Source organism: Protomyctophum bolini (genome assembly GCF_963924005.1).
Source record: "Protomyctophum bolini genome assembly, chromosome: 12".
Lineage (NCBI taxonomy): Eukaryota > Metazoa > Chordata > Actinopteri > Myctophiformes > Myctophidae > Protomyctophum > Protomyctophum bolini.
In genome coordinates, this window is record NC_137873.1 from 18,818,267 (window position 1) to 18,834,282 (window position 16,016).

Here is a 16,016-nt window from a genome sequence, read left to right on the forward strand (position 1 = left end):
ATACAAACACACAGATTCTCGTGTGTGTGTGTGTGTGTGTGTGTGTGTGTATACGCATTGCAACCTCACACCCACCATGGGTGTTAACATGTATGAATGTGGTGATCCTTGGCAGAAATCACCTAACATTGCTACGATATGACTCAATGTTTTAGCTGCCTACCAGCCAGTCCTTGTGCCACTGTAGTTTTCCCAGATCCACTGGGTACCATGGGCCTTTAGCAGGTTCTGCTAACTTTGCGTGCAATGGAAACAAGAAAAAAAAATACATCAAATGTGAGTTAAACCCCAAACAAATGCATAGGGTCAGGGTGCTGAGTCAGATTAATTAGGCTCTGAGCTGGGTCTGACGGCACCTGGGTCACACTACTGTACTTCAGAAGTGTAAAGCCTACTTCATGCTCCGTCGCCGGGTTAGGGTTATGATGAAAATAGCAGACGATGCGTCTAGCAAGAATTTGGCTTCAGAGTCCCGTTCACTTTCCTTCTATGGGAGCAGGGGGTGGAATGTCTGGTTGCGGTGTTCTGATGCGACGCCTTCAACGCAGAAATAAAAGTGAACTCTGAAAGAACTTGGCTGTTCCCTCCTACCGAGCTCTGTCAAACAGCTCACTCAGAATGAATGGAAAGCAAATAATGTATTTTACTATAACTTAAGTGCATAGCATGATCATAACATGAGCCCACGGTTTATAGCTCTTGGGCGATGGCCATAATATGGGATATAACTTTGATTAATGCTCTCTGAGCAAGGTTTTGAACACAGTAGCTTTGCTTTGTGTCTTTAACGATGACTCCTTTTTTTTAGTGCAACATCAATGTGACAACATGTCACTTTGGACTAATTATTTGCTGTGAGAACCTGACCAAGTGAAGGAACCATCATTCATCATGGGTCCGAGTCCGGTTAACAATCCAAAGATCACCTCTAGAGTGCTCTGTGACAGTAATCCACAGCCTGCTACGGTCAGCTCCACAAGGCCTTTATAATTATTTTGTACAGTGTCTCCACCATTGTACTCCAACACGGTGGTTCTCAAAGTGAGGTTCGGGGACCCCCAGGAGTCCTTGAGGGGGGAGTTTGAGGGGGTTCCCAGCTAAATTTAACCTGACTCTGCCAGATGGGGGCGGTATTGGGTAACCATGTTCCCCAAAACAGCATCCATCTGAGATCGCTCAGGGGATTGAGATAACACCAAACCGCTCCCGGCTCGAACCAATCAGCGTGAGCTAAGGGCGGGATATGTGCAAAACCGGATGTCTGGGGAACATGGTTACTCAATATGATTGGTTGTGTTTGCACGCCCACACGGTGATAGACAGACGGTCCAATCCAATCATCTACCAAGTATCTTGAAAAAAAGGAACAGCCCCGTCATCGAATTAGCTCCCGAGATCCCAGATCCCAATAAGCTGTGAAACAAAGTGTAGCAAGCTTCTTGGATCTGGCAGCGTCAGGTTAAGCTAAATTATCGACAGATGGTAACAACAGATCTGTAACAGTGAGCGTGTACAAATGGAAGCAAATGGGCCAATTTTCTTCCATTTGTACCCTCTCAGATATATGAGGGTTTGTGGGCAAACTTGGGGTCCTTGAAATAAATACAAAAAGTTTAAGAACCCCTGCTGCGGACTGGGTCATGTTTGGGGGGGGCTACAAGGCGGGGGCGCTGGGCACTGGCCCACCCGTCGGGGAGCACAGGCCGGATGGGAAGGGCTGCAGCCCCAGCTGTCGGTTCTCCTGTAGCTTGCGGACGACGATGCGGCAGAAGTACTCGTTGTGGCGGTCGCACGTGTCCAGCAGCCGGCGGACCTTGTCGGTGCGCGTGGGCCGGCCCTGCACCAGCTCGTAGTCCTCCACCATCAGGAGCTGGCGCGCCAGCAGGGCGTCCAGGCTCTGGTTCAGGCACGCCTCCGTCATCTGGGAGACGATCTCCTCGCGCCGCTCGCCGATCCAGCGGGCAATGGGACCCTGTGAGGGCGGGGAGTGGCTCGGTGGCGGAAAGACGTCCACTGTTTTAATTTTAAGAAAGAAAGGGACGAAGAGAAGAGGTTCCGGTTTGAGTTCTACACGCAACAGATGTGATGCGACACTAAATGATACTCCAGTGAGGGACTGGTGTGTAATTTAGGGTGAATTTTGGATTATAATCCAATAGAATTTGCTGAACTGTAGCTTCGGGCAGGTAAACATACAGTGTACGCTGGTATACAGCGTAGGTCACAACATCCGTCTGACATACTGTAGGCACATTCACATGGGACCCTGTGAGGGCGGGGAGTGGCTCGGCGGCGGGAAAAACTATAGGCGACCGGGCCTTTGCAGTCCGTGCACCCTTACTGTGGAATGCCCTACATGGAGAATATCACCTAGATCTGCATATATGGAGCCGGTCAGCAACTCTACATCTGACCTCAAACTCTTAGATCTCCATATATGGAGCTGACCTGTTCCAACATTCCATATGTTGATCCTTTCTCACCCGTCCTTCCTCTTCGATGTCTCCCTTTGACTGATACCTGTCCAGTCAAGCTCTAGACAGGCCCGGAAATTAAGGCCTGGCCCTAACTGGACCCTAACTGGGCTGGCCCGAGGCCCCACCTGGCCTTACTAATTAGCACACATTTTACGCCCTACACGGCCCGAAAAGATGGAATAAAATCACACCTGTGTGAAGTGAGTGGTGCAACTCCGTGTGGGGGTCTCCGGAGGTTCCAGACCCACAGGAACGCCCCCAGGGTACTGGCCCGGTCCGAAATGGTTGAGAAATGACAGAGTTACCGTGTGGGGAGTGTACTGTACTGTACTGTCACACCCGAAATCATCATATATACAGTTAAGTGTGTGTGTGTGTGTGTGTGTGTGTGTGTGTGTGTGTGTGTGTGTGTGTGTGTGTGTGTGTGTGTGTGTGTGTGTGTGTGTGTTAGGCTGCGCAACAGTGACACTTGGTGGTGAAAACCAACAAAACGCTATTTTCGTGCTAGGACAGACCCAGCCAGCCAGGGACACACATAGCTGTCTATAGGAGTGGTTACACCACTCAAAATGTTCCATATATGGACATTCCCAGACCTGTAGTTTCAGCGCGACCTTCTCAGGGCATCTTACTGGTATTCTTTTTGAGACTTGGCCTTATAGATTGAAATGTGCTCAGTTTTGGCTCATTTCTGAGTGCTCCCATAATTAGTCGCTACGCACATCCCTGGTCGTGATCATGCGACCCACTGTGAACTTGTAGATCAGATTTGAACATTTACAATGACATGCCCAAAATAATGATTATTATCATTTAACTTAATTATTAGATTAAGTTATCGATATTCTTCTTACAATAGATTCAATCAATACGTTTTAAATAACTGTTTGCACCCCTAGTTACCTGGTTTTGGTGGCTGTGGTGGTGGTTGTGGTTTCAGAGAGGGCTCAGACGGAGGTTTGAGGGTCATCTCTGCCAGAGCGGTCTGACACTCAGGAACAGGCAGGCATGGGTTTGTAGGGATGTTTAAGTCTTTATGAAAAAAAGAAGCAGCAGCAGCAGCCGGGGATAAGTCGTTCAGATTGTTGTTGGTTGGGCTCTGGGCCCGCAGCGGCTGAGGAGGCTCCAGCGAGTGTGGCATGAATGATGACACCCCTGGATGAGACAGGAGAATGGTAAGGATGGGGAGAGATTGTGTATTCGGAATTAAAATATCGTTGCTGTCGGGCAGAAACCTATTCTAAACTTTCTACTTGATCATATCACAGCATCACACAAGTAGCAGATCCACAAGCTCGAAATGCAGCACAAAGCGATGCGTTTTGATGTTGCAGATCTGTTACTTCACTTGGTACTTTTGAATTTGAATCCGGAAAAGTAACAGTTTTGAACAGTATTTGTAAGACCCCGTCTTACACAAAGTATTTTCAACGTACCTTTTTCATTTCAAGGACCACCCAGGTTGATATGTATGATTAGGCCACAGACCCCCATTAGATAGGATTTAGTTATTTTCTGGGACCCCAATCTCCGCTGTGTTGATTTATCTCAGAGAGCGTACGTTAAAAGGTGTGATGTCATTACCTGTACCAGGAGGGGTGTTGGAGTTGGTGAGGAAGCCAGGCTGGGATATCTCCGTCTCCTGGGAGGAACAAGACTCCGAGCCAGAGGTAGAGCTCTGCTGAGGGAGAGACACACAGCATAAATCTAGAAGTTTTATGCGTTTACTCGTGGCCACTCAACAGATCCAACCTCTTTTTTAATATATACTTCTGCTTCAGCTTTAAAAATATGTGCTCCATTTCACCACTTAAACAGTTTCCAAAACAGCAAAAATAGCCAATCTACAAGCTCACAAGGCATTGCTTTGTGACGTATTGTGAACTTGGACATTGGCTATTTTCGCCTATGACATTGCCAAAATATGGCTGTCAGTTTGAAAGTGGTTAAGAAATAAAATACAACTTATAAAGTATTTAGCAGTTGCCAAATATAGCTGATCAACCAGCTCAGGCAACACATTGTGAACGTGTAGATAAGCTATTTTTGGTGAAGATGTTTGGTGTGAAAATGGCGCACCAAGTACAGTACAGTGCAACTCGGCCTAAAGGGTTTAAGTGGTTAAGGTGGCGAGTGAAAGCATATCAAGTCAAACAGTGTTCTGCCTACGGGAGTCCTGTAGAAAGGTGAAGGGGGTTCTGTGTTGACGGGTTTGTCCTCTCTCTTCTTCCCACACGTGGCCGTGCAACAGCCTGCACCCCTCATCAGCTGTGGACACACATGCACACGCACACACACACAGTGAAAAATGATTCAAAGCAAACCTACAGGTAGACAGTGAAATAGCACTAATACCACCATCAGAATCACTTAATTGGCTGAGTATGTTCACGCATGCACGCACGCACACACACTTTATTGCTGAGATAAGAGATAAACAAAGGTCCGCAATAAATTTGTAATCCACATGAAATTGATCACACTGCGTGCACACACAGAGACAGACACACAGAAAACAAGGAAGGATGTGTCCAACCGAGTCAATAGTGTTGAAATTTAAAATATGTCCAGTCATTCATTTGTCAGAAGTTGAACTGCTTACCCTGCTGAATAAATCAGCTCACACCAGCATGAGTAATAACTACTGTATGTAAGTAAGTGTTGTTCAACAAGATGGCCTACTTTTTTTATGCACCCAAATAACCGTGATTAGTATCGCTACGCGAGGCTATTAAAACGCAGCAATCGAACTGGGTTACTTAAAATGACACACCATCACAGCCACTCATCGTACAGCAATTTTGGAGTAGGTGTCCAAGAGGCCATAGAGTTCATTTCATTGTTGCTGTTCTAGATGTTATATTATTTGCCTTTACCCACTTAGTTATTATGCATTACTGATGAATATTTATCAAAAAAAGCATTGTCTAAGTATTTCATGAAAGCACAATGTAGTCATTACCACAGTTGATAATGAGGTACAGCACTTGACCAAAGGTATTCTGATATTACCTTTTGTCCATGTCACCTAGCCCTACTCTGACCCCTGACTGACCTTTGACTTCTTGACCTCCAGCACCGCCTCCAGAAAGTCAATCTCATCGAATCGTCTCAGCATGGGCTCCAGTTCAATCAGACACTCTGGATAAGAGACAGACAAATACAGCATGAGGTACAGTTCAGACACGCTGGATAAGAGACAGACAAATACAGCATGGGCTCCAGTTCAGACACTCTGGATAAGAGAGGTCCGGAGGACCTTTGTGCGACGGAGCATAAAGTAGGCTTGAGGGGCTGCCTGCATGCCGAGGAGACATGGTTCTGCTGCCGCGATCATGAGGAGCGCTCCCTCCATTCTAATGACGGCGAATGGAGGTGAGGTTTGGAGGACAACTGCTTCACATCGCTATTATTGTTTACTTAAACCAAGGATTATATATTTCAAGAGTGAGAGATCACAGTACACATCCTAAGCATTCTTCCGCCCTCGTCTGAACTTTATAAAGGAGGGAGACTAATGTGTCTGTGAAAATGAAAACAACACATTAAAAATGTGTTACATTTCTAACAGTTCTAGTACAGAAGGCAGCATTGGTACATGTTTCACTTCCTCCAGCAACATTGCTCAGTCATCATGGGTGGTCACATTCAGGCTGATGCAATTTGGTGAAGTGGCATCAAACTCTTCTGCCACATGTTACAGTATAGGTAGGTAATATATCTAGTTGTCTAATGTGATAGACATAGGCCTACTTTAACTACGTAGGTGGTATGGGACCTATGGTGAATGAATTATATTCATTATTTATCTGCGACGTACGAACATATTCGTACCCTCCAGCTATGGGACGTTATCAGCCATGTACGTACCCCCTCGTATACTCCGTGTATAATGGTTGAGGCCCACAGCCGTGTTTAACATTGATCCGGTTGCTATGCAACGCCTCCGCCATCCCCAGCTATGTGACGTTATAACTCATCTCCATTAGTCCATTTACCACAGTTCAAAGCAGGATTTTCAAACCTCCATAAGTCGAAATCTAAGAGTGCTGTCCTTGGTGGATCTTCAGCCATCCTAAGTTCGGATGTCATTTGTGACTTTGTACCGCATCGCTCCCGTCATGTAAACGTTTCTGGCGAGAGTGTCTGTGCGCTAATGATAGAAAATGTGTACAGTGAGTGTGTGCAGGGGGGGTGCTGCCGGGAGGAAATAGATAGCGTAGATATAGAGATACAGCTAGCAGCAAAAAAACATTGTCTGCCTTTCAATTCTGTAAGGGAACATAAACTTATCTCCTCTCACTATAGAGCCTCCCCATAAACTCGTTAATCATAAATCAGATTTCAGTAAATAAAGACATAAAACACATCACTGTATCGTGCAAGTTTAGAGACAATTTGATAGTACTGAGATGTAAGAATGTGTTTGTATCCATTCACATTGTGCTAACACTTTTAAGTCACAAGGCCCAGATATGGTGTAGCTCACTGGTTCTCAACGTGGGGTCCAGGGACCCCCAGGGGTCTTTGAAGGGGTTCCGCAGGGGGTCCCTAGCAAAACTCACACCACTCTAACCCTAATTTATACTCTTTTATACTCCCCACCCTTAAGATCTTAAACAATGTTGGAATCATTTAGAAACATTTTAACGACACAAATCGTCTCTTATGGAGCTCCCTGGCACAAAGTCCTTCCAGATGGGAGTCTGCTGCCATATCAGTTTAGGGATCCTTAGGGAACCACTCAAGGTGTAGCTTACTGAGGAAGGAGGGCCGTTCGTCTGGGTTGGTGGTCCAGCCAGAGACCATGAGGCTGATGAGGGTCTCTCTGTCGGGGATGTCGGGGGGCAGGCTCTCTGTGCCTGTGTCTGGACGCAGCCCATTCATCACGCTGAACATGATCTGAATGGGGTTGGTCGCCCCTGCGGACACACAAACAATACACACACACACACACACACACACACACACACACACACACACACACACACACACACACACACACACACACACACACACACACACACACACACACACACACACACACACACACACACACACACACACACACACACACACACACACACACACACACACACACACACACACACACACACACACACACAAGAGAATGACAAAGTTGATCTTGAAAACAGCCTAGATAAAGATTAACCCACTACTTCTCAAACAGTGGTCCATGCCATGGCAAAATTACAGGTTGTCTACAAGCTCACAATAGTTTGTACTTGTAGAGCTTGCAGATTGGCTACCGTATTTATGGTGTGACACCAACATGTTGAAATCTGGCTTTTAGATCATTAATGTCATGTTAAATCCTAATTAAACATTTAAAATAAAATAGAAAAGACATGCGTTATGCCTTATTATAATAGTAAATAGGGGTGGGGGTGGTCTTTAAGCATTGTTTGAAATAAACTAGTAGTCCAAGGCTACAAACAATTTTAGAACCTCTGGATTAGCCTACAATTTTTTATTTCTATTAAATACTTTCAACCTGGTGTCCCTAAACATTAAATTCTAATTATTGTCAATGGCGTTTTTAAAACAAACGTTGAACTAAAAACAAACATTAAACCTGTATATAGGAGAAAAACTGGATACGATAAAAAATAAATACCTTCATATGGAATCTGCCTGGACAGCACTTCCCACATAATGATGGCATAGCTGCAGGAGATATGTCAGTTAGAGAAGGAAGTCATGTATCATTCATTCCTGTTAAATGGAACCCCACTTGACTGAAAGGAGTTCATGAGAAGCACTCCATTAGCCTTTTCTCAGGTATGTCGTTGACATGATAAGATTCGTCAGGCATTCCTTCAAACCAGCTTGCCGAGAAAGTCTAGGGGAAGAACTCTGCTTATCGCAACTCCATTTAGTTACAAACTTACAACCATTCTTTTTACCCCCAAAATACTAATAAAAATCATCTGAATTCATAACTGGTATAAACAAGACAACAAGTAACACTTGTTCACACTGAAGAGATCATCTGCTTTGACTTCTGTGCTGTTGACGTCTCTGTTTAAATGTTCCTTTATAAAAACATATAGAATGCCTTTCTTGACATGCACAAAAAATAAAACCTGCAAAGGGAACTTGCAGCAAGGCCCAACAGTCGGATTTATGGGCAGTACAATAACATTTTTGACAAATCGTCAATTTTCAAAGTATAAATAATAATAGGTGATATCTAGTATATCATGATATCAATATATTCTTCTTTGTCAGCGACAACTGTGACCTGAATGTCTTCTCTCGCCGCATCCATAAACCTACTCTTTGGCCTTCCTCTTCTCCTCTTATCCTTCTCCCAATGTACCCCTCATCGATACTGTGCACTCACAGTTGGTGGAGGTTATAGCTGGGCTGCGCTGCAGGGTCTCACCTGTACATGTCGTGTTTGGCGTCGGCCTGCCGGCTCTTGGAGGGGTTGTACTGTTCAGGGGGCATGTAGATCACTGTTCCCCCCATCTCCGGGGGTTTGGATCCAGAGCCTTTACTGATGGACAGCTGCCGCCACTTTGAAAGGCCAAAGTCTGCGATCTGTGCACAACATTTTAGCCTAATGTTAGAGCAATGGTTCCTAAATCAGGTCCCACTTGAAAATGTCCAAAGTGTTTTTTGGGCTGCCGTGTTAAAATTTATATTTGGACTTTGTAACGGACCCACAGTTCATACTTTTATTTCGTATGTGTATATTCATGATGTTTAATGTGGTGACAGGGAGTCATTTATTTTGAAGGAATCGTACCAGCTGTGGCAGGGGTTTAAACCTGAACTCTACCTGACTGCCTCAGATTCAAGGAAATGCATGAAGGGGACAGAACAAGGTAGCATGGAGCTGATGGAGGTTTTCACAAATGTTTGTTTGATATGTACCAGGTCACGGACAGATAAGGAAAGGACAGACAAAGGATGGACAAGGCATCAAACATGGAAAGAGTGAGTTGCTGGATTGTACTCAACAATCACCTATGCAAATGGATGGAACGAGTTTAATAGTTATAATGTATTTCAGTCAGAGCTTCAGTTGGACCTCTACATGCTACAGAAGGTTTTAGCATCCAGCTGGAAGGGGGTAGGTACATTTTTGATTGTTTTGGTCTTTTTGGTTATTGGTCTATTATGTATTTTTCTAATGTTTGTGTAAAAGTGTAAAGTATTATGTTCTATGCTGTCATTTTGATAATTGTTTGTTCATGGATTATTGATTTATGCGTTGTTTTATGTGTGTATTTTATGCCTTTTTCTTTGTAGTTTCTGAATAAAACTTTCAAAACTCATCAGTCGGCTTCACCCTTTTATGGCCAGCTGGGTCCGCTACAGACCTATAGAGGGTATGCGCATTCATCATCATAACCGGAAGTTAATATTACTTTCTGGCCTTGACAGCCCATACATCCAAACAGAAAAGTCGTATCTGATTGCATTAAACGATGTGAATCGATGTTAAACTCACTTTGCCACTCGATTTTACACTCACTTTATGCATGTGCATACCCTCTATTCACAGAAACACACAAAAACGCACACACCTTGACGTGATATTCCCCATCCAGTAGAATGTTTTGCGTCTTGAGGTCGTGATGCAGTAGGGGCGGGGTCATGTTGTGGAGGAAGTTGACCCCCAGGGCGATCTCATAGAGAACCCTCAACCTCAAAGGCCAGGCCAGCACAGGGTACAAACTTGTCTATAAACAGAAGAAGATACCAGGTAAAACGCCATATTGTACTTGTGTTCAGGGAGTGAAGGAAATGGTTCTCAGATGCATTGATGTCAAGGACCCTCAAACTATGACTGAGAAAGGAGAGAGGCCGCACAGCTCGTAGTCACGATGCCATCACATTTTTACTGTGCCAAAAAACTTTCTCTGTGTAATAGAGCTTGGTCGATTCAGCTAAGAACCATACACAGATTACAGATCTCACCTAGCCTTCGCCATAAAATAAATCCTACTCTATCTCCTCTCTTAAGTCTTAAGTGTAAAACTGAAGAGGGAAATTATATTCACTGTATATGGTCATGTCATAAGATTAAACGATACTGGTTGGGTATCGTGCAGCAGTTGAATGAGATCTTTAATATGGAATTTGAACCTGACCCTATGTGTTTGATTCTTGGGCTGCCTGATGACAAGATTGTTGACAAGTTCCATACACGTCTGTTTAATCTCTTAACTTATGCTGCTAGGAAAAGTATTCTGTTGTCTTGGATTAATGAGACAAAAAAAGACTGGCACAAAATAATCATGGAGTGCATGCCGTTGGAATTCCTAACTTGCCTGCTACGCTCCACCACAGATACCTTCTATAAAATATGGGACCCATATTTGAGATTTGTTGGCCCTCAGTTAGCTACCACCTTGACCATAGGGTTCCAGGACAGAAGCGATGCCACTAACCTTGATTGATAAAGTTATGGATATTATTGTTATATGTATGTATACTGTATATGCATATCTTTTATTTTATTGAACTTCTGTTTGCCAACTCACAGGAGGGAATTTGGAGAACTCCACAATTCCACAATGTAAACAAGCATTAACCATGTGAAACTCTCTGCTTAGCAACTTTGTCAGACATGTAGTGAAATACCGTAATTCATCTATCTCTGTCTTTTGTCTGTGTTTGTACTACTGACATAAATTTAGATGACTAATATCATCATGACTGCATTGACTGGAAGTCTGCACTGGTGATTAGGCAAAAACAGTAAGAGCTCTAAGATCAGCTATTTTCACCAAATATTAGCCCCAGGAAGGGAAGCTAGCTTCAAATTGATTAACGCCAATAATTTGTGAAATAAAGTAACAAATGAGCAGTTTGAGACTCCAGTTCAGCGCCCAAGTCAAGGAGAACAGAATGTTGTAGCGGGCAGCCAGGTACAGTACAGCAGGTACAGTACAAACCTCATGAAGGAGCAGATCCAGGGAGCCGTTGCTCATGAACTCTGTGACGATGCAGAAGAACTCTGGCTCATTGCACACGCCGAAGATCTGGATGATGTAGTTGAACCTGGCCTTGTGGAGAACCTCTGCCTCCTTCAGCAGACAATTCCTCTCCCTGAAACACCATCACATCATGGCTTGAGCAAGCACTGCTGGAAGATGTACCTGTACTCACTAGTTAGCCACAATTTGCAACACTAGATTGTTTTTTTTAATGATGGGATGAATCTAGACTTCCAATACCCTCCATTGACAGCCCATTGATCTAAATCGAATTTCCGATCTGCTTGTATTAAACAACGTTAAAGTCACCAACATTGCAGCTGTAGGGCAAGCTTGAATTATCCTCTTTCAATCTGCAAAGTGTTTGTTTCATAAAAAATCAACTGTAGACAAGATTCATCCCATTATCTTTTTTAAATCTAGTGACGCAAATTGCGGCTACTCACTAGTCTCAAATCGTTTTACTTATATTAGAAATACCACAGTAGAATACATTGGCCATTAAGTTACAACTTCATGCATTCAAAATTGGGACTTGTTAAGTAAAATACATATTGTATTATTGTATAAGATCTAAATATATTTTACAGTAAATGTAATGAGTACTTGTTGTGCGGAATGACCGACTTAACAATAATATAATACTGTACTCTCGAGTCTCTACTGTATCATAATTATTGATATATGTGATAATTATTCATGTGTAGCTGATATTGCAGCTGGTAAAGGAGGGAGGGGCGGCCCAAATGGAACCTTACAAGTCTGTAACTCTGAGAGTGTAAGGGTCCCTTCGGTTCCATTATTTTGTGCACACATTGGGGGGAGGGGGGGGGGGGGGGTCTTTGAATGTGGTCTAGTCAGAGACGCAACACAGGATATTAAAGTGAAAGGAGTGTCGTCGCCGCCAGGCAGTCATAATAATCATGTCATCTCCAATTTGAAGCAGTGACGTTACATACACGGCCATCAAGCTTCATGTCAGGATCAGGCTGCATGCCATGGTCTCGGTCTGTCACAGGTTTAATAAAGAAGAGTTATCACAAACGCATTAGATACCTTTCACCGACGGGAGAGTCTAGCTTGAGGCATTTGATGGCCACGGTGGTCCTCCAGTCGGAATGCTGAGCCTTGAACACGGTGCCGAAGCCACCTTTGCTCAGGTAGTGCAGGTCCGTCAGCTTCTGGTAGGGGATGACAGGCAGGGTGCTGATCAGACTGCCGATGTTCACACAACCCGTGCCCGTACTGGGAGGCTCCATACCCGGGTTGCTGTGAGCCTGTATGCCCCAGTCCGGCGATTAACTCTGGAAGCTTGAAGGATTATTATTTATTATGAATCGTCCACTCACTAGACTCTAGTGGACTGGAACTGCATAGTATAGTCAGAGTACAGGAGAACAGAGTACAGATCCACTATCGCCCCATTCACAAAATTAATGTTCCATTCACCCAGCTCCTCGCTGGATAGGAAGCTGCAATGCGTCTGGCTGTCGAAGATGGTTTTAAATGAAAATGTAATAATATTACGAATTAATCAGCTGAGTAGATAAATAACGGCGTCATATGGCCGCTATAACGCATCATGTGTATGGATATGGAAGTAGTACTGCGTGTCTGCGGCGTCTGTTGTCATTTATGGCAGGCAGGTGTGCGTTGTGTTGGCGTCCAGTGACGTCACGCCTTCTTTTTCCGGGTGGGCGGGGCGCACACGATAAAACATCCACAACATCCCATGGCCTGGAGGGATGGTCACGCTGTGATTGGCTATGCCGCTCTCTGACGGACCTATTCAATCTGTGGCGTTCATCCCTTCCCCCCCCCCCCTTTTTATTATCAAATAACAGTGATGATGGCAAACAAACAATACATTACAAATGTATCAATTGATTGATTGAAGTATATTTATTAACAATTAAATCAATTACAATTACAGAGAATTACAGTAGGCTACATTTCAAGCACAACTCAATACAAAAACTGTTAACTGTGGCATAAAGCAAAAGCATTCGGGCGCCTACACTTATCCTTTTCAATTCATCAGAACATGAATAGACGTACAAATATACACTTCTAAGTTCTAACCAAAAAAAAGGAAATCATCATAAAAGCGGTAAAAAAGTGTGTGTGTGTGTGTGTGTGTGTGTGTGTGTGTGTGTGTGTGTGTGCTACCTGTGTGTGTGTGTGGGGGGGGGATACTGTACAGTGAGGGAAAAAGGGGTGGGGGGATTCAGATTTTACGGGGGCCATGCAGTTTCGAATTGCACCCGTCCGTAGGTGCCCTTTGAGAGCGGTTTTGAAGGAGGATTCACATCAGTCTTAATGATTGGTTCCACATTTTGGTGGCATATGATCAGATCGGAATGAATTTAGTGATTTTAGTCCCTTGTTTGTAAATTGTGCCGAATCTGGGTTGTACATGGTTTGTCGAAGTCATAACACCACCCGTCACCCGGGATTCGAACTCGGGTCTCCCGCGTGAACGCAGGATGAACTCACTGAACTCAGGATGGGTAGTGGAATTTCCCTGAGGCCAGTGCAGGGGATTCCCCTATTTAATAGGGGAATCCCCGCAGACTCCGCAGTGAGGGAGGATATATTTATGGAGGGTGATGCAATTTATTAGCTAAGCAAGAAGCGGATCAATATTTGGGGAACCGAAATAGAATTGTAGGCCTAACGGCATAACGGCCAAGCTATACACCAGGCTTTTCAGTGCGCGTTTACGCGAAAACGCGCGCACGCGCGAATTTAGGTCAAGTCCTATTTAAGTGCGCGTACGCGGGGTTCGCGTTTTAGGGTAAACGTAAACGCGCATGCGCGAAAAGCCTGGTGTAGTAAAAAAAAATCACACCCGTGTGAACTGAGTGGTGCATAATACTGCTGCAGGTCCATAAATGCACACATGATGGATAGGCTTCTTTTTTAATAACTGCAATATTTGCGTGAAATACCATCTTTTAAATAATGAATGGTTCAAGTACACATAACAGTGTATGCCTACAGCTTTTTTGGGCTGAGTATGCTCAAATCATACAATGGAGAATATACTGACGTAGCAAGGAATTTATTTTATTTTATTTGCGTGGGAAGGATGGGTAGCAAGGTTTTTTTCCTACAGCAATGATGGATAGGCTTATTTTTGAATAACTTCAATATTTGCCTGAAATACCATCTTTTAAATAACGAATGGTTCAAGTACACATAACAGTGTATGCCAGTACAGCTAAACATTTGAAAACTTTGAATAGAATGTCCACACACTGGTTGAATACTTTAGAGTTTTATTTTAATTCAACTCCAAACCAAAGTAAAGTGCTGCATCACTCACATACCAAAAAGCTTATATACATATATATATATATATATATATATATATATATATATATATATATATATATATATATAAGTTCATGTTTCAGCTTCATTATATTATATATATATATATATTATATATAATATAATAAAGCTGAAACATGAACTTGTGTTTTGAAGCAGAGAGCTACTGGCTATCCCTGGATCAAACAAATTAACTTAAACCAACAATGGCATAAAGTTGTATTATTATTATGTATTCATGTAGCTTCAGTTATCTTATGGTCATCATAAGTAAACACCCTGTATGGAGACTACAGTGTAATGTTAGCCTGTAGCTGGTGCTTTGCACAGGCAGACGAGACGACAGATACTTTGCACAGTCCATGCTTTGTTGTGTTGTTGCGCGTGCCGATGGTCTCATCAAAGACAATTTTATTTTTTACTCTGTCGTATTCTGCTCATGATGCAGCAACACAAACGTCCAACATAGATAACCGTTAGCTTCTCTCTTCATGCTAACGTTAGCTTATCTCTCCCCCTTGGAGACTACAGCATAACGTCATCCCGGGGGGGGGGGGGGGTGCTTTGCACGGGCAGACGACAGATACTTTGCACAGGTCCATGCTGTGTTGTGTTGTGCCCTGCGTCTCCTCCTTAATTATGTCTGCAATTTATTTAGTATTCGATCGAATTATTTGTGGCGGTGCCTTGCACGGGCAGACGACAGATACTTTGCACAGGTCCATGCTGTGTTGTGTTGTGCCGTGCGTGTCCTCGCGATGATGCATTCCAAAACATTTGCGCACGTGATATTTATATTTTAGACGAAAGAAAACTTTATTTTGACTTTGCGCGTGCCGATGGTCTCATCAAAGACAATTTAAATTTTTACTCGGGTCGTATTCTGAGCTTTTTTAATAGCAGATCTCCAAGCTCATGATGCAGCAACACAAACGTCCAACATAGATAAAAGTAATTACTCACATAATACTGCTGCAGGTCCATAAATAATCCCAGTGTTGTTGAAGATGCATAATAATGATTGTCGCGTGGTTTAGCGACGACTACCACAGTCGATCCACATACCACTATGACAGGAGAAAGTTGGGACTTTTGCGAAACTTTTGGACTTTTTCGATTGTGTTGCCACTACGGGGGTGCACGCACACACACACACACACACGGGCGCGGGTGCGTGCGCACACCACTGGTGCACGCACACACACGGGCGCGGGTGCGTGCGCACACC

At 43.8% G+C, this 16,016-nt stretch overlaps 1 protein-coding gene across 4 annotated transcripts; it reads right to left on the reverse strand.

Annotated features, from left to right (window-relative positions):
* Positions 1–214: 214 nt before the first annotated feature.
* ripk2 (receptor-interacting serine-threonine kinase 2) lies at positions 215–13,057 on the reverse strand. Of its 4 annotated transcripts, XM_080778001.1 has the most exons (13): positions 12,802–13,057; positions 12,509–12,633; positions 11,411–11,564; positions 10,037–10,192; positions 8,887–9,044; positions 8,116–8,165; positions 7,238–7,399; positions 5,533–5,618; positions 4,647–4,745; positions 4,062–4,158; positions 3,381–3,632; positions 2,669–2,743; positions 215–2,013 (listed from the first exon to the last, which is right to left on the reverse strand). In XM_080778001.1, the coding sequence occupies exons 3-13, from the start codon at positions 11,444–11,446 to the stop codon at positions 1,655–1,657; spliced, it is 1,530 nt and encodes a 509-aa protein (XP_080634127.1). In that variant the 5' UTR covers positions 11,447–11,564; positions 12,509–12,633; positions 12,802–13,057; the 3' UTR covers positions 215–1,654. The 4 variants fall into 4 exon arrangements, with proteins under 4 accessions (XP_080634127.1, XP_080634125.1, XP_080634124.1 ...); XM_080777999.1 differs by having other exon boundaries at positions 4,062–4,155; positions 12,509–13,057; XM_080777998.1 differs by having other exon boundaries at positions 12,509–13,057.
* Between the last annotated feature and the right edge of the window lie 2,959 nt (positions 13,058–16,016).

Bases quoted from the DNA above. Each gene is read 5' to 3' on its own strand.
- ripk2 (XM_080777998.1), bottom strand. From the start codon at position 12,711: ATGGAGCCTCCCAGTACGGGCACGGGTTGTGTGAACATCGGCAGTCTG. The intron at 11,565-12,508 runs GTATCTAATGCG...ATGGTGTTTCAG, and splicing joins GACTCTCCCGTCGGTGAAAG to GGAGAGGAATTGTCTGCTGA. The intron at 2,014-2,668 runs GTGTGATTTTAT...AAATTAAAACAG, and splicing joins GCACCACTCACTTCACACAG to TGGACGTCTTTCCGCCACCG.